Here is a 24,750-nt window from a genome sequence, read left to right on the forward strand (position 1 = left end):
TATCAGGTCAGGTGTAATGATACTGTATTTATATCAGGTCAGGTGTAATGATACTGTATTTATATCAGGTCAGATGTAATGATACTGTATTTATATCAGGTCAGATGTAATGATACTGTATTTATATCAGATGTAATGATACTGTATTTATATCAGATGTAATGATACTGTATTTATATCAGGTGTAATGATACTGTATTTATATCAGGTGTAATGATACTGTATTTATATCAGGTCAGATGTAATGATACTGTATTTATATCAGATGTAATGATACTGTATTTATATCAGGTGTAATGATACTGTATTTATATCAGGTGTAATGATACTGTATTTATATCAGATGTAATGATACTGTATTTATATCAGATGTAATGATACTGTATTTATATCAGGTCAGATGTAATGATACTGTATTTATATCAGGTCAGATGTAATGATACTGTATTTATATCAGATGTAATGATACTGTATTTATATCAGATGCAATGATACTGTATTTATATCAGGTGTAATGATACTGTATTTATATCAGGTCAGATGTAATGATACTGTATTTATATCAGGTCGGATGAAATGATACTGTATTTATATCAGGTGTAATGATACTGTATTTATATCAGGTGTAATGATACTGTATTTATATCAGGTGTAATGATACTGTATTTATATCAGGTCAGATGTAATGACACTGTATTTATATCAGATGTAATGATACTGTATTTATATCAGGTCAGATGTAATGATACTGTATTTATATCAGATGTAATGATACTGTATTTATATCAAATGTAATGATACTGTATTTATATCAGGTCAGATGTAATGATACTGTATTTATATCAGGTCAGATGTAATGACACTGTATTTATATCAGATGTAATGATACTGTATTTATATCAGGTCAGATGTAATGATACTGTAGTTATATCAGATGTAATGATACTGTATTTATATCAGGTCAGATGTAATGATACTGTATTTATATCAGGTCAGATGTAATGATACTGTATTTATATCAGATGTAATGATACTGTATTTATATCAGATGTAATGATACTGTATTTATATCAGGTCAGATGTAATGATACTGTATTTATATCAGATGTAATGATACTGTATTTATATCAGATGTAATGATACTGTATTTATATCAGGTCAGATGTAATGATACTGTATTTATATCAGGTCAGATGTAATGATACTGTATTTATATCAGGTGTAATGATACTGTATTTATATCAGATGTAATGATGCTGTATTTATATCAGATGTAATGATACTGTATTTATATCAGATGTAATGATACTGTATTTATATCAGATGTAATGATACTGTATTTATATCAGATGTAATGATACTGTATTTATATCAGATGTAATGATACTGTATTTATATCAGATGTAATGATACTGTATTTATATCAGGTCAGATGTAATGATACTGTATTTATATCAGGTCAGGTGTAATGATACTGTATTTATATCAGATGTAATGATACTGTATTTATATCAGGTCAGATGTAATGATACTGTATTTATATCAGGTCAGATGTAATGATACTGTATTTATATCAGGTGTAATGATACTGTATTTATATCAGGTGTAATGATACTGTATTTATATCAGGTCAGATGTAATGATACTGTATTTATATCAGATGTAATGATACTGTATTTATATCAGATGTAATGATGCTGTATTTATATCAGGTGTAATGATACTGTATTTATATCAGGTGTAATGATACTGTATTTATATCAGATGTAATGATACTGTATTTATATCAGGTCAGATGTAATGATACTGTATTTATATCAGGTGTAATGATACTGTATTTATATCAGATGTAATGATACTGTATTTATACCAGGTCAGATGTAATGATACTGTATTTATATCAGGTCAGATGTAATGATACTGTATTTATATCAGGTGTAATGATACTGTATTTATATCAGGTGTAATGATACTGTATTTATATCAGATGTAATGATACTGTATTTATATCAGGTCAGATGTAATGATACTGTATTTATATCAGGTGTAATGATACTGTATTTATATCAGGTGTAATGATGCTGTATTTATATCAGATCAGATGTAATGATACTGTATTTATATCAGGTCAGGTGTAATGATACTGTATTTATATCAGGTGTAATGATACTGTATTTATATCAGATGTAATGATACTGTATTTATATCAGATGTAATGATACTGTATTTATATCAGGTCAGATGTAATGATACTGTATTTATATCAGGTCAGATGTAATGATACTGTATTTATATCAGGTGTAATGATACTGTATTTATATCAGGTCAGATGTAATGATACTGTATTTATATCAGGTCAGATGTAATGATACTGTATTTATATCAGATGTAATGATACTGTATTTATATCAGGTGTAATGATACTGTATTTATATCAGGTCAGATGTAATGATACTGTATTTATATCAGATGTAATGATACTGTATTTATATCAGGTGTAATGATACTGTATTTATATCAGGTCAGATGTAATGATACTGTATTTATATCAGATGTAATGATACTGTATTTATATCAGGTCAGATGTAATGATACTGTATTTATATCAGGTCAGATGTAATGATACTGTATTTATATCAGGTCAGGTGTAATGATACTGTATTTATATCAGGTCAGATGTAATGATACTGTATTTATATCAGATGTAATGATAATGTATTTATATCAGGTCAGATGTAATGATACTGTATTTATATCAGATGTAATGATAATGTATTTATATCAGATGTAATGATAATGTATTTATATCAGGTCAGATGTAATGATACTGTATTTATATCAGGTCAGATGTAATGATACTGTATTTATATCAGGTCAGATGTAATGATACTGTATTTATATCAGATGTAATGATACTGTATTTATATCAGGTGTAATGATGCTGTATTTATATCAGGTCAGATGTAATGATACTGTATTTATATCAGATGTAATGATACTGTATTTATATCAGGTGTAATGATACTGTATTTATATCAGGTCAGATGTACTGATACTGTATTTATATCAGGTCAGATGTAATGATACTGTATTTATATCAGGTCAGATGTAATGATGCTGTATTTATATCAGGTCAGATGTAATGATACTGTATTTATATCAGATGTAATGATACTGTATTTATATCAGATGTAATGATACTGTATTTATATCAGATGTAATGATGCTGTATTTATATCAGATGTAATGATGCTGTATTTATATCAGATGTAATGATACTGTATTTATATCAGGTGTAATGATACTGTATTTATATCAGGTCAGATGTAATGATACTGTATTTATATCAGATGTAATGATACTGTATTTATATCAGATGTAATGATACTGTATTTATATCAGATGTAATGATACTGTATTTATATCAGGTGTAATGATACTGTATTTATATCAGGTCAGATGTAATGATACTGTATTTATATCAGATGTAATGATACTGTATTTATATCAGGTCAGATGTAATGATACTGTATTTATATCAGATGTAATGATACTGTATTTATATCAGATGTAATGATACTGTATTTATATCAGGTCAGATGTAATGATACTGTATTTATATCAGATGTAATGATACTGTATTTATATCAGGTCAGATGTAATGATACTGTATTTATATCAGATGTAATGATACTGTATTTATATCAGGTCAGATGTAATGATACTGTATTTATATCAGGTGTAATGATACTGTATTTATATCAGATGTAATGATACTGTATTTATATCAGGTGTAATGATACTGTATTTATATCAGATGTAATGATACTGTATTTATATCAGGTGTAATGATACTGTATTTATATCAGATGTAATGATACTGTATTTATATCAGGTCAGATGTAATGATACTGTATTTATATCAGATGTAATGATACTGTATTTATATCAGGTGTAATGATACTGTATTTATATCAGGTGTAATGATACTGTATTTATATCAGGTCAGATGTAATGATACTGTATTTATATCAGGTCAGATGTAATGATACTGTATTTATATCAGGTGTAATGATACTGTATTTATATCAGATGTAATGATACTGTATTTATATCAGGTCAGATGTAATGATACTGTATTTATATCAGATGTAATGATACTGTATTTATATCAGGTGTAATGATACTGTATTTATATCAGGTGTAATGATACTGTATTTATATCAGATGTAATGATACTGTATTTATATCAGATGTAATGATACTGTATTTATATCAGATGTAATGATACTGTATTTATATCAGGTCAGATGTAATGATACTGTATTTATATCAGGTGTAATGATACTGTATTTATATCAGATGTAATGATACTGTATTTATATCAGATGTAATGATACTGTATTTATATCAGATGTAATGATACTGTATTTATATCAGGTCAGGTGTAATGATACTGTATTTATATCAGGTCAGGTGTAATGATACTGTATTTATATCAGGTCAGGTGTAATGATACTGTATTTATATCAGGTCAGGTGTAATGATACTGTATTTATATCAGGTCAGATGTAATGATACTGTATTTATATCAGGTCAGATGTAATGATACTGTATTTATATCAGATGTAATGATACTGTATTTATATCAGATGTAATGATACTGTATTTATATCAGGTGTAATGATACTGTATTTATATCAGGTGTAATGATACTGTATTTATATCAGGTCAGATGTAATGATACTGTATTTATATCAGATGTAATGATACTGTATTTATATCAGGTGTAATGATACTGTATTTATATCAGGTGTAATGATACTGTATTTATATCAGATGTAATGATACTGTATTTATATCAGATGTAATGATACTGTATTTATATCAGATGTAATGATACTGTATTTATATCAGGTGTAATGATACTGTATTTATATCAGGTCAGATGTAATGATACTGTATTTATATCAGGTCAGATGAAATGATACTGTATTTATATCAGGTGTAATGATACTGTATTTATATCAGGTGTAATGATACTGTATTTATATCAGGTGTAATGATACTGTATTTATATCAGGTCAGATGTAATGACACTGTATTTATATCAGATGTAATGATACTGTATTTATATCAGGTCAGATGTAATGATACTGTATTTATATCAGGTCAGATGTAATGATACTGTATTTATATCAGATGTAATGATACTGTATTTATATCAGATGTAATGATACTGTATTTATATCAGGTCAGATGTAATGATACTGTATTTATATCAGATGTAATGATACTGTATTTATATCAGATGTAATGACACTGTATTTATATCAGATGTAATGATACTGTATTTATATCAGGTCAGATGTAATGATGCTGTATTTATATCAGGTCAGATGTAATGATACTGTATTTATATCAGATGTAATGATACTGTATTTATATCAGATGTAATGATACTGTATTTATATCAGATGTAATGATGCTGTATTTATATCAGATGTAATGATGCTGTATTTATATCAGATGTAATGATACTGTATTTATATCAGGTGTAATGATACTGTATTTATATCAGGTCAGATGTAATGATACTGTATTTATATCAGATGTAATGATACTGTATTTATATCAGATGTAATGATACTGTATTTATATCAGATGTAATGATACTGTATTTATATCAGGTGTAATGATACTGTATTTATATCAGGTCAGATGTAATGATACTGTATTTATATCAGATGTAATGATACTGTATTTATATCAGGTCAGATGTAATGATACTGTATTTATATCAGATGTAATGATACTGTATTTATATCAGATGTAATGATACTGTATTTATATCAGGTCAGATGTAATGATACTGTATTTATATCAGATGTAATGATACTGTATTTATATCAGGTCAGATGTAATGATACTGTATTTATATCAGATGTAATGATACTGTATTTATATCAGGTCAGATGTAATGATACTGTATTTATATCAGGTGTAATGATACTGTATTTATATCAGATGTAATGATACTGTATTTATATCAGGTGTAATGATACTGTATTTATATCAGGTGTAATGATACTGTATTTATATCAGGTCAGATGTAATGATACTGTATTTATATCAGATGTAATGATACTGTATTTATATCAGATGTAATGATACTGTATTTATATCAGATGTAATGATACTGTATTTATATCAGGTGTAATGATACTGTATTTATATCAGGTCAGATGTAATGATACTGTATTTATATCAGATGTAATGATACTGTATTTATATCAGGTCAGATGTAATGATACTGTATTTATATCAGATGTAATGATACTGTATTTATATCAGATGTAATGATACTGTATTTATATCAGGTCAGATGTAATGATACTGTATTTATATCAGATGTAATGATACTGTATTTATATCAGGTCAGATGTAATGATACTGTATTTATATCAGATGTAATGATACTGTATTTATATCAGGTCAGATGTAATGATACTGTATTTATATCAGGTGTAATGATACTGTATTTATATCAGATGTAATGATACTGTATTTATATCAGGTGTAATGATACTGTATTTATATCAGATGTAATGATACTGTATTTATATCAGGTGTAATGATACTGTATTTATATCAGATGTAATGATACTGTATTTATATCAGGTCAGATGTAATGATACTGTATTTATATCAGATGTAATGATACTGTATTTATATCAGGTGTAATGATACTGTATTTATATCAGGTGTAATGATACTGTATTTATATCAGGTCAGATGTAATGATACTGTATTTATATCAGGCCAGATGTAATGATACTGTATTTATATCAGGTGTAATGATACTGTATTTATATCAGATGTAATGATACTGTATTTATATCAGGTCAGATGTAATGATACTGTATTTATATCAGATGTAATGATACTGTATTTATATCAGGTGTAATGATACTGTATTTATATCAGGTGTAATGATACTGTATTTATATCAGATGTAATGATACTGTATTTATATCAGATGTAATGATACTGTATTTATATCAGATGTAATGATACTGTATTTATATCAGGTCAGATGTAATGATACTGTATTTATATCAGGTGTAATGATACTGTATTTGTATCAGATGTAATGATACTGTATTTATATCAGATGTAATGATACTGTATTTATATCAGATGTAATGATACTGTATTTATATCAGGTCAGGTGTAATGATACTGTATTTATATCAGGTCAGGTGTAATGATACTGTATTTATATCAGGTCAGGTGTAATGATACTGTATTTATATCAGGTCAGGTGTAATGATACTGTATTTATATCAGGTCAGATGTAATGATACTGTATTTATATCAGGTCAGATGTAATGATACTGTATTTATATCAGATGTAATGATACTGTATTTATATCAGATGTAATGATACTGTATTTATATCAGGTGTAATGATACTGTATTTATATCAGGTGTAATGATACTGTATTTATATCAGGTCAGATGTAATGATACTGTATTTATATCAGATGTAATGATACTGTATTTATATCAGGTGTAATGATACTGTATTTATATCAGGTGTAATGATACTGTATTTATATCAGATGTAATGATACTGTATTTATATCAGATGTAATGATACTGTATTTATATCAGATGTAATGATACTGTATTTATATCAGGTGTAATGATACTGTATTTATATCAGGTCAGATGTAATGATACTGTATTTATATCAGGTCAGATGAAATGATACTGTATTTATATCAGGTGTAATGATACTGTATTTATATCAGGTGTAATGATACTGTATTTATATCAGGTGTAATGATACTGTATTTATATCAGGTCAGATGTAATGACACTGTATTTATATCAGATGTAATGATACTGTATTTATATCAGGTCAGATGTAATGATACTGTATTTATATCAGGTCAGATGTAATGATACTGTATTTATATCAGATGTAATGATACTGTATTTATATCAGATGTAATGATACTGTATTTATATCAGGTCAGATGTAATGATACTGTATTTATATCAGATGTAATGATACTGTATTTATATCAGATGTAATGACACTGTATTTATATCAGATGTAATGATACTGTATTTATATCAGGTCAGATGTAATGATACTGTATTTATATCAGGTCAGATGTAATGATACTGTATTTATATCAGGTCAGATGTAATGACACTGTATTTATATCAGATGTAATGATACTGTATTTATATCAGGTCAGATGTAATGATACTGTATTTATATCAGATGTAATGATACTGTATTTATATCAGGTCAGATGTAATGATACTGTATTTATATCAGATGTAATGATACTGTATTTATATCAGATGTAATGATACTGTATTTATATCAGGTCAGATGTAATGATACTGTATTTATATCAGATGTAATGATACTGTATTTATATCAGATGTAATGATACTGTATTTATATCAGATGTAATGATACTGTATTTATATCAGGTCAGATGTAATGATACTGTATTTATATCAGATGTAATGATACTGTATTTATATCAGATGTAATGATACTGTATTTATATCAGGTCAGATGTAATGATACTGTATTTATATCAGGTCAGATGTAATGATACTGTATTTATATCAGATGTAATGATACTGTATTTATATCAGGTCAGATGTAATGATACTGTATTTATATCAGATGTAATGATACTGTATTTATATCAGGTCAGATGTAATGATACTGTATTTATATCAGGTCAGATGTAATGATACTGTATTTATATCAGGTGTAATGATACTGTATTTATATCAGGTGTAATGATACTGTATTTATATCAGATGTAATGATGCTGTATTTATATCAGGTCAGATGTAATGATACTGTATTTATATCAGGTCAGGTGTAATGATACTGTATTTATATCAGGTGTAATGATACTGTATTTATATCAGGTCAGATGTAATGATACTATATTTATATCAGATGTAATGATACTGTATTTATATCAGATGTAATGATACTGTATTTATATCAGATGTAATGATACTGTATTTATATCAGGTCAGATGTAATGATACTGTATTTATATCAGGTCAGATGTAATGATACTGTATTTATATCAGATGTAATGATACTGTATTTATATCAGATGTAATGATACTGTATTTATATCAGGTCAGATGTAATGATACTGTATTTATATCAGGTGTAATGATACTGTATTTATATCAGGTGTAATGATACTGTATTTATATCAGGTGTAATGATACTGTATTTATATCAGGTCAGGTGTAATGATGCTGTATTTATATCAGGTGTAATGATACTGTATTTATATCAGATGTAATGATACTGTATTTATATCAGGTGTAATGATACTGTATTTATATCAGGTCAGATGTAATGATACTGTATTTATATCAGGTGTAATGACACTGTATTTATATCAGGTCAGATGTAATGATACTGTATTTATATCAGGTCAGATGTAATGATACTGTATTTATATCAGGTCAGATGTAATGATACTGTATTTATATCAGGTCAGATGTAATGATACTGTATTTATATCAGGTCAGGTGTAATGATACTGTATTTATATCAGGTGTAATGATACTGTATTTATATCAGGTGTAATGATACTGTATTTATATCAGGTGTAATGATACTGTATTTATATCAGGTCAGATGTAATGATACTGTATTTATATCAGGTGTAATGATACTGTATTTATATCAGGTGTAATGATACTGTATTTATATCAGGTGTAATGATACTGTATTTATATCAGGTCAGATGTAATGATACTGTATTTATATCAGATGTAATGATACTGTATTTATATCAGATGTAATGATACTGTATTTATATCAGGTCAGATGTAATGATACTGTATTTATATCAGGTCAGATGTAATGATACTGTATTTATATCAGGTCAGATGTAATGACACTGTATTTATATCAGATGTAATGATACTGTATTTATATCAGGTCAGATGTAATGATACTGTATTTATATCAGATGTAATGATACTGTATTTATATCAGGTCAGATGTAATGATACTGTATTTATATCAGATGTAATGATACTGTATTTATATCAGATGTAATGATACTGTATTTATATCAGGTCAGATGTAATGATACTGTATTTATATCAGATGTAATGATACTGTATTTATATCAGATGTAATGATACTGTATTTATATCAGATGTAATGATACTGTATTTATATCAGGTCAGATGTAATGATACTGTATTTATATCAGATGTAATGATACTGTATTTATATCAGATGTAATGATACTGTATTTATATCAGGTCAGATGTAATGATACTGTATTTATATCAGGTCAGATGTAATGATACTGTATTTATATCAGATGTAATGATACTGTATTTATATCAGGTCAGATGTAATGATACTGTATTTATATCAGATGTAATGATACTGTATTTATATCAGGTCAGATGTAATGATACTGTATTTATATCAGGTCAGATGTAATGATACTGTATTTATATCAGGTGTAATGATACTGTATTTATATCAGGTGTAATGATACTGTATTTATATCAGATGTAATGATGCTGTATTTATATCAGGTCAGATGTAATGATACTGTATTTATATCAGGTCAGGTGTAATGATACTGTATTTATATCAGGTGTAATGATACTGTATTTATATCAGGTCAGATGTAATGATACTATATTTATATCAGATGTAATGATACTGTATTTATATCAGATGTAATGATACTGTATTTATATCAGATGTAATGATACTGTATTTATATCAGGTCAGATGTAATGATACTGTATTTATATCAGGTCAGATGTAATGATACTGTATTTATATCAGATGTAATGATACTGTATTTATATCAGATGTAATGATACTGTATTTATATCAGGTCAGATGTAATGATACTGTATTTATATCAGGTGTAATGATACTGTATTTATATCAGGTGTAATGATACTGTATTTATATCAGGTGTAATGATACTGTATTTATATCAGGTCAGGTGTAATGATGCTGTATTTATATCAGGTGTAATGATACTGTATTTATATCAGATGTAATGATACTGTATTTATATCAGGTGTAATGATACTGTATTTATATCAGGTCAGATGTAATGATACTGTATTTATATCAGGTGTAATGACACTGTATTTATATCAGGTCAGATGTAATGATACTGTATTTATATCAGGTCAGATGTAATGATACTGTATTTATATCAGGTCAGATGTAATGATACTGTATTTATATCAGGTCAGATGTAATGATACTGTATTTATATCAGGTCAGGTGTAATGATACTGTATTTATATCAGGTGTAATGATACTGTATTTATATCAGGTGTAATGATACTGTATTTATATCAGGTGTAATGATACTGTATTTATATCAGGTCAGATGTAATGATACTGTATTTATATCAGGTGTAATGATACTGTATTTATATCAGGTGTAATGATACTGTATTTATATCAGGTGTAATGATACTGTATTTATATCAGGTCAGATGTAATGATACTGTATTTATATCAGATGTAATGATACTGTATTTATATCAGGTGTAATGATACTGTATTTATATCAGGTCAGATGTAATGATACTGTATTTATATCAGATGTAATGATACTGTATTTATATCAGGTCAGATGTAATGATACTGTATTTATATCAGATGTAATGATACTGTATTTATATCAGGTCAGATGTAATGATACTGTATTTATATCAGATGTAATGATAATGTATTTATATCAGGTCAGATGTAATGATACTGTATTTATATCAGGTCAGATGTAATGATACTGTATTTATATCAGATGTAATGATAATGTATTTATATCAGGTCAGATGTAATGATACTGTATTTATATCAGATGTAATGATAATGTATTTATATCAGGTCAGATGTAATGATACTGTATTTATATCAGGTCAGATGTAATGATACTGTATTTATATCAGATGTAATGATAATGTATTTATATCAGGTCAGATGTAATGATACTGTATTTATATCAGATGTAATGATAATGTATTTATATCAGATGTAATGATAATGTATTTATATCAGGTCAGATGTAATGATACTGTATTTATATCAGGTCAGATGTAATGATAATGTATTTATATCAGGTCAGATGTAATGACACTGTATTTATATCAGGTCAGATGTAATGATACTGTATTTATATCAGATGTAATGATACTGTATTTATATCAGGTGTAATGATACTGTATTTATATCAGGTCAGATGTAATGATACTGTATTTATATCAGATGTAATGATAATGTATTTATATCAGGTCAGATGTAATGATACTGTATTTATATCAGATGTAATGATACTGTATTTATATCAGGTGTATTGATGCTGTATTTATATCAGATGTAATGATACTGTATTTATATCAGGTCAGATGTAATGATACTGTATTTATATCAGATGTAATGATACTCTATTTATATCAGGTCAGATGTAATGATACTGTATTTATATCAGATGTAATGATACTGTATTTATATCAGATGTAATGATACTGTATTTATATCAGGTCAGATGTAATGATACTGTATTTATATCAGGTCAGATGTAATGATACTGTATTTATATCAGATGTAATGATAATGTATTTATATCAGATGTAATGATAATGTATTTATATCAGGTCAGATGTAATGATACTGTATTTATATCAGGTCAGATGTAATGATACTGTATTTATATCAGGTCAGATGTAATGATACTGTATTTATATCAGATGTAATGATACTGTATTTATATCAGGTGTAATGATACTGTATTTATATCAGGTCAGATGTAATGATACTGTATTTATATCAGATGTAATGATACTGTATTTATATCAGATGTAATGATACTGTATTTATATCAGATGTAATGATACTGTATTTATATCAGGTGTAATGATGCTGTATTTATTTCAGATGTAATGATACTGTATTTATATCAGGTCAGATGTAATGATACTGTATTTATATCAGGTCAGATGTAATGATACTGTATTTATATCAGATGTAATGATGCTGTATTTATATCAGGTCAGATGTAATGATACTGTATTTATATCAGATGTAATGATACTGTATTTATATCAGATGTAATGATAATGTATTTATATCAGGTGTAATGATGATGTATTTATATCAGATGTAATGATGCTGTATTTATATCAGATGTAATGATAATGTATTTATATCAGGTCAGATGTAATGATACTGTATTTATATCAGGTCAGATGTAATGATAAATATATTTATATCAGATGTAATGATAAATGTATTGTCACGTTCCTGACCTGTTTTCTCTTGTTTTGTATGTGTTTATTGGTCAGGGCGTGAGCTGGGTGGGCATTTCTATGTGTGGTGTTTCTATGTTGGGTTAAAGGGTTGCCTGGTATGGCTCTCAATTAGAGGCAGGTGTCTGGCATTTCCTCTGATTGAGAGTCATATTAAGGTAGGTTGTTCTCACTGTTTGTTTGTGGGTGATTGTCGCTGTGTCTATGTCGATGTTCTATGTTGCATGTATGCACTAGTTCATTCTTAGCTTCACGTTCGTCAGTTTTGTTATTTTGTTAGTTTGTTAAAGTGGTTTCGTTTTGTGGTTGTTCTCTTCTAAATAAAAGAAGATGTTCTTTTCACACGCTGCGCCTTGGTCCTCACTCTCTACCTTTGACGATCGTGACATGTATTTATATCAGGTCAGATGTAATGATAAATGTATTTATATCAGGTCAGATGTAATGATAATATATTTATCACCAACAGCACCATATCACCAGGTAACATTCTGACTGTGTTGTCTATCACCAGCAGCACCATATCACCAGGTAACATTCTGACTGTGTTGTCTATCACCAGCAGCACCATATCACCAGGTAACATTCTGACTGTGTTGTCTATAACTAGCAGCACCATATCACCAGGTAACATTCTGACTGTGTTGTCTATCACCAGCAGCACCATATCACCAGGTAACATTCTGACTGTGTTGTCTATAACTAGCAGCACCATATCACCAGGTAACATTCTGACTGTGTTGTCTATCACCAACAGCACCATATCACCAGGTAACATTCTGACTGTGTTGTCTATCACCAACAGCACCATATCACCAGGTAACATTCTGACTGTGTTGTCTATAACTAGCAGCACCATATCACCAGGTAACATTCTGACTGTGTTGTCTATCACCAACAGCACCATATCACCAGGTAACATTCTGACTGTGTTGTCTATAACTAGCAGCACCATATCACCAGGTAACATTCTGACTGTGTTGTCTATCACCAACAGCACCATATCACCAGGTAACATTCTGACTGTGTTGTCTATAACTAGCAGCACCATATCACCAGGTAACATTCTGACTGTGTTGTCTATCACCAACAGCACCATATCACCAGGTAACATTGTGACTGTGTTGTCTATAACTAGCAGCACCATATCACCAGGTAACATTGTGACTGTGTTAATGTACTTGGTGAATAAAGTTGACTCTTTGTCTGAAAGCGTACAGTACCTCTCTGAGTCTCGCCAGGACCACTTCAAGGTATTCCAGGTCGTCCACCTTGGCGGTGATGGCGTCCAGGTTGTCAACGACTGTCTTGGCCGACAGGCAGCAGTTGAACTTGGTCACGGTCTCGTAGTTAAAAGGGAACGAACTCTCACTGATCGTCACCTGAGTGATATTTCCCACTGTGCATTCACTCACTGGGATAGGGAGGAGAATACTGTTATTCACTCACTACAGACAGACAGACAGACAGACAGACAGACAGACAGACAGACAGACAGACAGACAGACAGACAGACAGACAGACAGACAGACAGACAGACAGACAGACAGACAGTTATTCCCTCTTCAACAGGAGGTGGGAGGACAGACAGACAGACAGACAGACAGACAGACAGACAGTTATTCCCTCTTCAACAGGAGGTGGGAGGACAGACAGACAGACAGACAGACAGACAGACAGACAGACAGACAGACAGACAGACAGACAGTTATTCCCTCTTCAACAGGAGGTGGGAGGACAGACAGACAGACAGACAGACAGTTATTCCCTCTTTAACAGGAGGAGGGAGGACAGACAGGCAGGCAGGCAGGCAGACAGACAGACAGACAGACAGACAGACAGTAATGGTATATTAGTGCAGGGTGGACACACCTATGGAGCGTTTGGACTGTGATTGGTCGATGATGGACTGTCTGATAGCCTTCTTCATCCTCCTCCTCTTCTGTCTGGACGTTCCGTTCTTCCTCAACACCTTCAGGAATGACTGTAGGAACTGGCCCTTTACTTTCTGGAGAACAACAGAGCACAGCCTGTAAACACACACACACACACACACACACACACACACACACACACACACACACACACACACACACACACACACACACACTGACAAAGCATGCACATTCACACACACACACACACACACTCACAAAGCATGCACACACACACACAAACACACACACACACACTCACAAAGCATGCACACACACACACACAAAGCATGCACATTCACACACACACACGCACACACGCACACACACACGCACACACACACACACACACACACACACACACACACACACACACACACACACACACACACACACACACACACACACACACACACACACACACACATACACTCACACAGCATGCACACACACACACACACACACACACACACACACACACACACACACACACACACACAGCATGCACACACACACAGCATGCACACACACACAGCCTGTAAACACGCACACACACACACACACACAGCATGCACGCACACGGCCAGGTGTAGTGGTTTGTGACCTTAGAGAAGTTCCTGTAGAAGGAGGATGTCAGGTAGAGAGGTAGAATGCCCAGGTTGTCCAGGGTCTCTCTGTTCCAGGTAGCTGGGAGTCTGGAGAAACACACAGTACAGACTCAACTATACTGTTGACAGGAAACTCACACAGTACAGACTCAACTATACTGTTGACAGGAAACTCACACAGTACAGACTCAACTATACTGTTGACAGGGCAAAAGTACACGCACATCAGTGTATCTGACATAGAATGTTTACATTTCAGGGCCCAGTCAGTTTCAGACCAGTCAGTCAGTTTCAGACCAGTCAGTCAGTTTCAGACCAGTAAGTCAGTCAGTCAGTTTCAGACCAATCAGTCAGTCAGTTAGTTTCAGACCAGTCAGTCAGTCAGTCAGTTTCAGACCAGTCAGTCAGTTTCAGCCCAGTCAGTTTCAGCCCAGTCAGTCAGTCAGTTTCAGCCCAGTCAGTCAGTCAGTTTCAGACCAGTCAGTCAGTCAGTTTCAGCCCAGTCAGTCAGTCAGTTCCAGACCAGTCAGTCAGTCAGTTTCAGACCAGTCAGTCAGTCAGTTTCAGACCAGTCAGTCAGTCAGTCAGTTTCAGACCAGTCAGTCAGTTTCAGACCAGTCAGTCAGTTTCAGCCCAGTCAGTCAGTCAGTTTCATACCAGTCAGTTTCAGCCCAGTCATCAGTTAGTTTCAGACCAGTCAGTCAGTCAGTCAGTTTCAGACCAGTCAGTCAGTCAGTCAGTTTCAGACCAGTCAGTTTCAGACCAGTCAGTCAGTCAGTTTCAGACCAGTCAGTCAGTTTCAGACCAGTCAGTCAGTCAGTCAGTTTCAGACCAGTCAGTCAGTTAGTTTCAGCCCAGTCAGTCAGTCAGTTTCAGCCCAGTCAATCAGTCAGTTTCAGACCAGTCAGTCAGTCAGTCAGTTTCAGACCAGTCAGTCAGTCAGTCAGTCAGTTTCAGACCAGTCAGTCAGTCAGTTTCAGACCAGTCAGTCAGTCAGTTTCAGACCAGTCAGTCAGTCAGTCAGTTTCAGACCAGTCAGTCATTCAGTTTCAGACCAGTCAGTCAGTTTCAGACCAGTCAGTCAGTCAGTTTCAGACCAGTCAGTCAGTTTCAGACCAGTCAGTCAGTCAGTCAGTTTCAGACCAGTCAGTCAGTTTCAGACCAGTCAGTCAGTCAGTTTCAGCCCAGTCAGTCAGTCAGTCAGTTTCAGCCCAGTCAGTCAGTCAGTCAGTCTCAGACCAGTCAGTCAGTTAGTTTCAGCCCAGTCAGTCAGTCAGTTTCAGCCCAGTCAGTCAGTCAGTTTCAGCCCAGTCAGTCAGTCAGTTTCAGCCCAGTCAGTCAGTCAGTTTCAGACCAGTCAGTCAGTCAGTTTCAGACCAGTCAGTCAGCCAGTTTCAGACCAGTCAGTCAGTCAGTCAGTCAGTCAGGTTCAGTCAGTCAGTCAGTTTCAGACCAGGCAGTCAGTTTCAGACCAGTCAGTCAGTCAGTCAGTTTCAGACCAGTCAGTCAGTCAGTTTCAGACCAGTCAGTCAGTTTCAGACCAGTCAGTCAGTCAGTTTCAGACCAGTCAGTCAGTCAGTTTCAGACCAGTCAGTCAGTCAGTCAGTCAGTTTCAGACCAGTCAGTCAGTCAGTTTCAGACCAGTCAGTCAGTCAGTTTCAGACTAGTCAGTCAGTCAGTTAGTTTCAGACCAGTCAGTCAGTCAGTCAGTCAGATGCGTTTGTTTATTTCCATGTTTCCATGTTGACTTACCCATACTGTGTTTTCCCAGACGTCAACAGCGTTTCTATGGCAGCCACCTGTTCGTCTGTGAGGTCATTACAGTTCTGTAGTTTCTGCAGGATGAGCTGGTCAGAGTTCTGGATGTAGGAACCGTCCAGAACACACACCATGTTACCTAGGACCTGCAGGTTGTCACTGCTCAGAACCGTGCCGCTGATACCCTGCAGGGACAGATGGACACGACACAGCACTGACATCACGACTTCCAGTCAGATCACATCAAATGTAAGTTCATATCATGAGCATTTATATATTGTCATTCTATATTGTCATTCTATATTGTCATTTATATATTGTCATTCTATACTGCCAGTGTATATTGTATATTGTAATTGTATATTGTCATTTATATATTGTCATTCTATGCTGCCATTTATATATTGTCATTCTATACTGCCATTCTATACTGTCATTTATATATTGTCATTATATACTGCCGTTCTATATTGTCATTCTATATTGCCATTCCATATTGTCATTCTATATTGTCATTCTATATTGTAACAGAGTTGACAGTTAAATAGACACAGTAAGATGAAAATGTAATAAATTCAGGTCCCGCTTTAAATTAAGTGCAGCTTATAAAGCCTTCATAAAGCTTCATAAAGCCTTCATAAAGCAATCATAAAGCCATCATAAAGCTTCATAAAGCCTTCATAAAGCTTCATTAACTTCATGTTTATATAATATTTCGACATAGTGGGTTATATCACATTTGACATTGGGGATTATGTCGCACAGTTATGCCACATTTACGAACCTTTTATAAAGTATGACATATGGTTAAAGATGCTTTGTAACACATTTATGTAGTTACTATAAAGGCATTATAAAAGGCTTTATGACGGCATTATAAGCTGAACTTAAAGCCGGTCCTAAATTGAAATACATTTAAAACAATACTCAGTAATCATGTGTGAAAATCATTGTATTTTCTAGAAACAAGAGAAAGGTTCCTCTACCTAAAAGGACAACAGGCTACAAGAGAAAGGTTCCTCTACCTTAAAGGACAACAGGCTACAAGAGAAAGGTTTCTCTACCTAAAAGGACAACAGGCTACAAGAGAAAGGTTCCTCTACCTAAAAGGACAACAGGCTACAAGAGAAAGGTTCCTCTACCTAAAAGGACAACAGGCTACAAGAGAAAGGTTTCTCTACCTAAAAGGACAACAGGCTACAAGAGAAAGGTTCCTCTACCTAAAAGGACAACAGGCTACAGGAGAAAGGTTCCTCTACCTAAAAGGACAACAGGCTACAAGAGAAAGGTTCCTCTACCTAAAAGGACAACAGGCTACAGGAGAAAGGTTCCTCTACCTAAAAGGACAACAGGCTACAAGAGAAAGGTTCCTCTACCTAAAAGGACAACAGGCTACAAGAGAAAGGTTCCTCTACCTAAAAGGACAACAGGCTACAAGAGAAAGGTTCCTCTACCTAAAAGGACAACAGGCTACAAGAGAAAGGTTCCTCTACCTAAAAGGACAACAGGCTACAAGAGAAAGGTTCCTCTACCTAAAAGGACAACAGGCTACAAGAGAAAGGTTCCTCTACCTAAAAGGACAACAGGCTACAAGAGAAAGGTTCCTCTACCTAAAAGGACAACAGGCTACAAGAGAAAGGTTTCTCTACCTAAAAGGACAACAGGCTACAAGAGAAAGGTTCCTCTACCTAAAAGGACAACAGGCTACAAGAGAAAGGTTCCTCTACCTAAAAGGACAACAGGCTACAAGAGAAAGGTTTCTCTACCTAAAAGGACAACAGGCTACAAGAGAAAGGTTTCTCTACCTAAAAGGACAACAGGCTACAAGAGAAAGGTTCCTCTACCTAAAAGGACAACAGGCTACAAGAGAAAGGTTCCTCTACCTAAAAGGACAACAGGCTACAAGAGAAGATGGATCCTGGGCAGGAACATTTCTCCATCTGCTGTGTCTCGGAACTCCAGTTTAGCTCTAGAGTTGATCTCATCTATTTTCTATCTGTGACAGAGAAGCTTGGCCCCTTTAAAACAATATGGGGTGGCAGCGTAGCCTAGTGGTTAGAGCGTTGGACCAGTAACCCAAAGGTTGCTGGATCGAATCCCCGAGCTGACAAGGTAAAAAACATCTGTCGTTCTGCTTCCCCGGTAGGCTGGCGTTGTAAATAACAATTTGTTGTTACAACTTCTCATGGCTGGGGGGCAGTATTGAGTAGCTTGGATAAATAAGGTGCCCAGAGTAAACTGCCTGCTACTCAGGCCCAGAAGCTAAGATACGCATATTATTAGTAGATTTGGATAGAAAACACTCTGAAGTTTCTAAAACTGTTTCAATGAACCAGTGTGGTTCCAAGCCGGGTCATAGCACCATCTCTGCTGCAACCTTGGTATTAAATGATGTGGTAAAAAGTATGGATAAGGAGAAGCACAGTTCTGTCCTGTTTATTGACCTATGGGAGGCCTTCGAGACAGTTGACCACTTGTTACTAATTGTCTTAAGTCGTCAAGCATCATGTGATTGTCCATTTTTTGTTCTCTGCATTTTTTTTTTACACACACGTGTATGCAGATGACACTGTTGCTATTGCCCCCAGGGTTAACCAGGCTCTTTCAGATGCCACTGTTGCTATTGCCCCCAGGGTTAACCAGGCTCTTTCAGATGCCACTGTTGCTATGGCCCCCAGGGTTAACCAGACTCTTTCAGATGCCACTGTTGCTATGGCCCCCAGGGTTAACCAGGCTCTTTCAGATGACACTGCTGCTATGGCCCCCAGGGTTAACCAGGCTCTTTCAGATGACACTGCTGTTATTGCCCCCAGGGTTAACCAGGCTCTTTCAGATGCCACTGTTGTTATTGCCCCCAGGGTTAACCAGGCTCTTTCAGATGCCACTGTTGCTATGGCCCCCAATGTTAACCAGGCTCTTTCAGATGACACTGTTGCTATGGCCCCCAGGGTTAACCAGGCTCTTTCAGATGCCACTGTTGCTATGGCCCCCAATGTTAACCAGGCTCTTTCAGATGACACTGTTGCTATGGCCCCCAGGGTTAACCAGGCTCATTCAGATGCCACTGTTGCTATGGCCCCCAATGTTAACCAGGCTCTTTCAGATGCCACTGTTGCTATGGCCCCCAGGGTTAACCAGGTTCTTTCAGATGCCACTGTTGCTATGGCCCCCCAGGGTTAACCAGGCTCTTTCAGATGACACTGTTGCTATGGCCCCCAGGGTTAACCAGCCTCTTTCAGATGCCACTGTTGCTATGGCCCCCAGGGTTAACCAGGCTCTTTCAGATGACACTGTTGCTATGGCCCCCAGGGTTAACCAGCCTCTTTCAGATGACACTGTTGCTATGGCCCCCCAGGGTTAACCAGGCTCTTTCAGATGACACTGTTGCTATGGCCCCCAGGGTTAACCAGCCTCTTTCAGATGCCACTGTTGCTATGGTCCCCAGGGTTAACCAGCCTCTTTCAGATGACACTGTTGCTATGGCCCCCAGGGTTAACCAGGTTAATTCCAGAGCGTCGATCGGCCTTTACTGCCTTGCAGAAAGCAATGGATGGAGGATGTAGTTTTATAGTGTACTACTGAGACCAGAGACCGATGGGCCCAGTCAAAAGTAGTGCACTATTAAGGGAATAGGGCTGTCATTTGGACCACATCCATGTTGTGTGACAGTGTTGTGACTCACCAGGCAGGTCTTGGCATTGTTAACCAGGGCTGTGCGTTTGAAGCTGAGAGCGTCGGAGAACACGGAGAAGTCTGCGTCTCCCAGCTCCCTGAAGTAGTCCTTACAGGTGTCCTGAGAAACCTTACTGTAGCTGCAGTAAGGTATACAATATAACACATTTATATTCATACAATAAAACACATTTATATATAAATGAACAAATACATCTGGCTTTATTAATCAGTAACTTAATAAACCAGGTTTATTAATCAGTAACTCAATAAACCATTTTTATTCATCAGTAACTGAATTAGACAGGCCGTTTTATTCATCAGTAACTTAAATAGCCAGTTTTATTCATCAATAACTTAATTTTCCAATTTTATTAATCAGTAACTTAATAAACCAGTTTTATTCAACAGTAACTTAATAAACCAGTTTTATTCATCAGTAACTTAATTAACCAGTTTTATTCATCAGTAACTTCATTAACCAGTTTTATTCATCAGTAACTTCATTAACCCGTTTTATTCATCAGTAACTTCATTAACCCGTTTTATTAATCAGTAACTTCATTAACCCGTTTTATTCATCAGTAACCAAAATAGTTTTATTAATCAGTAACTTAATTAACCAGTTTTATTCATCAGTAACTGAATTAGACAGGAAGTTTTATTCATCAGTAACTTAAATAGCCAGTTTTATTAATGAATAACTAAATTTTCCAATTTTATTAATCAGTAACTTAATAAACCAGTTTTATTCAACAGTAACTTAATAAACCAGTTTTATTAAATCAGTAACTTAATAAACCAGTTTTATTCAACAGTAACTTAAATAACCAGTTTTATTAATCAATAACTTAATCAACCAGTTTTAAACTCAGTAACTTAAATAACCAGTTGTATTCATCAGTAACTTAAATAGTTTTATCAATCAGTAACTTAATTAACCAGTTTTATTCAGCAGTAACTTAATTAACCAGTTGTATTCAGCAGTAAACAGAGAGAGAGATGGAATGTCCAACAGTATTTGCTTTGATTCATTTATTGATTAGTTTATTGGTTGATTAGTTGATTGGTTAATGTATTTATTGGTTGATTAGTTGATTGGTTAATGTATTTATTGGTTGATTGGTTGATTGGTTAATGTATTTATTGGTTGATTGGTTGATTGGTTAATGTATTTATTGGTTGATTGGTTAATGTATTTATTGGTTGATTGCTTGAGTGGTTAATTGATTTATTGGTTGATTGGTTAATTTATTGATTGGTTGATTGGTTGATTGGCTGATTGATTAATGTATTTATTGGTTGATTGTTTAATTAATTTATTGGTTGATTGGTTGATTGGTAAATTTATGTATTGGTTGATTGGTTGATTGGTTGAATGAATGTATGACGGTACTCACTCGTAGTAAAGCAGCATGTCAGGAGGATAGAGGTTGTAGCTGGTGACGTCTGTCTCTTCCTTGATGTAGTTGTACATGCAGGTCAACTGTGGGTCACAAAAACATGTAATCATATTATTATTATGATTATTTATCAAATTAATAATCCCTTGCATAGTGACTTCTCAAACAACTGTTGGAATCCAACAATACCGACCTCAGTAACCACAACAACAGCTGGTATTAAGCTTGATGATGAGAGGCTGACCTGTAGCTCTTTGAGTACGACAACAACAACAAAAGCTGGTATTAAGCTTGGTGATGAGAGGCTGACCTGTAGCTCTTTGAGTACGACAACAACAGCTGGTATTAAGCTTGGTGATGAGAGGCTGACCTGTAGCTCTTTGAGTACAACAACAACAGCAACAGCTGGTATTAAGCTTGGTGATGAGAGGCTGACCTGTAGCTCTTTGAGTACGACAACAACAGCTGGTATTAAGCTTGGTGATGAGAGGCTGACCTGTAGCTCTTTGAGTACGACAACAACAACAGCTGGTATTAAGCTTGGTGGTGAGAGGCTGACCTGTAGCTCTTTGAGTACGACAACAACAACAGCTGGTATTAAGCTTGGTGATGAGAGGCTGACCTGTAGCTCTTTGAGTACGACAACAACAGCTGGTATTAAGCTTGGTGGTGAGAGGCTGACCTGTAGCTCTTTGAGTACGACAACAACAACAACAACAGCTGGTATTAAGCTTGGTGATGAGAGGCTGACCTGTAGCTCTTTGAGTACGACAACAACAGCTGGTATTAAGCTTGGTGATGAGAGGCTGACCTGTAGCTCTTTGAGTACGACAACAACAACAACAACAGCTGGTATTAAGCTTGGTGATGAGAGGCTGACCTGTAGCTCTTTGAGTACAACAACAACACCAACAGCTGGTATTAAGCTTGGTGATGAGAGGCTGACCTGTAGCTCTTTGAGTACGACAACCACAACAACAGCAGGTATTAAGCTTGGTGATGAGAGGCTGATCTGTGTCTCTTTGAGTACAACAACAACAACAACAGCTGGTATTAAGCTTGATGATGAGAGGCTGACCTGTAGCTCTTTGAGTACGACAACAACAGCTGGTATTAAGCTTGGTGATGAGAGGCTGACCTGTAGCTCTTTGAGTACGACAACAACAGCAACAACAGCTGGTATCTGACCTGAGTCTCTCTCAGTGCGACCCTGTTGCTGCCCTTCCTCCTGCAGGCCTTGACCAGGTTCTTGATCTTGGTTGTGTTCATACTGGTCACTCTGGTGCAGGTGAAGCCCTGGAGCACGCTGGAGGACATACTGGGGACACACACATACGCACACACACACGCACGCACGCACGCACGCACGCACGCACGCACGCACCACACACACACACACACACACACACACACACACACACACACACACACACACACACACACACACACACACACACACACACACACACAATCATTGAAAATAAATAACCATTAAACTGAGAGAAATTGAACAGAGACCACACACAATCAAAAAAAATGAATTACATAATTATATATATTTTTTATATAGACACAATAACCCATAATGACAAAGCAAAAGCAGGTTATTAGACATTTTTGCAAATGTATTACAAATACAAAACAGAAATACCGTATTTACATAAGTATTCAGACCCTTTGCTATGAGACTCGAAAATGAGCTCAGGTGCATCCTGTTTCCATTGATCCTCCTTGAGATGTTTCTACAACTTGATTGGAGTCCACCTGTGGTAAATTCAATTGATTGAATATGATTTGGGAAGGCACACCTGTCTATATAAGGTCCCAGTAGACAGTGCATGTCAGAGCAAAAACCAATCCATGAGTTCGAAGGAATTGCCCGTAGAGCTCCGAGACAGGATTGTGTCGAGGCATAGATCTGGGGAAGGGTACCAAAAAATTTCTGTAGCATTGAAGGCCGCCGAGAACACAGTGGCCTCCATCACTTTTATATGGAAG

The 24,750-nt window shown here is 34.3% G+C and overlaps 1 protein-coding gene across 1 annotated transcript in view; it reads right to left on the minus strand.

The window, feature by feature from the left end:
- LOC129842808 (mesothelin-like protein) overlaps positions 1 to 24,750 on the minus strand; it is a 30,362-nt gene that overhangs the window by 1,649 nt on the left and 3,963 nt on the right. The window contains exons 4-10 of the mRNA XM_055911462.1: positions 23,941 to 24,070; positions 22,750 to 22,835; positions 21,360 to 21,489; positions 17,672 to 17,862; positions 15,916 to 16,006; positions 15,250 to 15,385; positions 14,601 to 14,791 (exon numbers count right to left, since the gene is read on the minus strand). Coding sequence (XP_055767437.1) covers positions 14,601 to 14,791; positions 15,250 to 15,385; positions 15,916 to 16,006; positions 17,672 to 17,862; positions 21,360 to 21,489; positions 22,750 to 22,835; positions 23,941 to 24,070 — 955 coding nt within the window. The remainder of the gene's footprint in view (positions 1 to 14,600; positions 14,792 to 15,249; positions 15,386 to 15,915; positions 16,007 to 17,671; positions 17,863 to 21,359; positions 21,490 to 22,749; positions 22,836 to 23,940; positions 24,071 to 24,750) is intronic.

The sequence above is a fragment of the Salvelinus fontinalis genome, unplaced genomic scaffold, assembly GCF_029448725.1.
Source record: "Salvelinus fontinalis isolate EN_2023a unplaced genomic scaffold, ASM2944872v1 scaffold_0065, whole genome shotgun sequence".
NCBI classification, from domain to species: Eukaryota; Metazoa; Chordata; class Actinopteri; order Salmoniformes; family Salmonidae; genus Salvelinus; species Salvelinus fontinalis.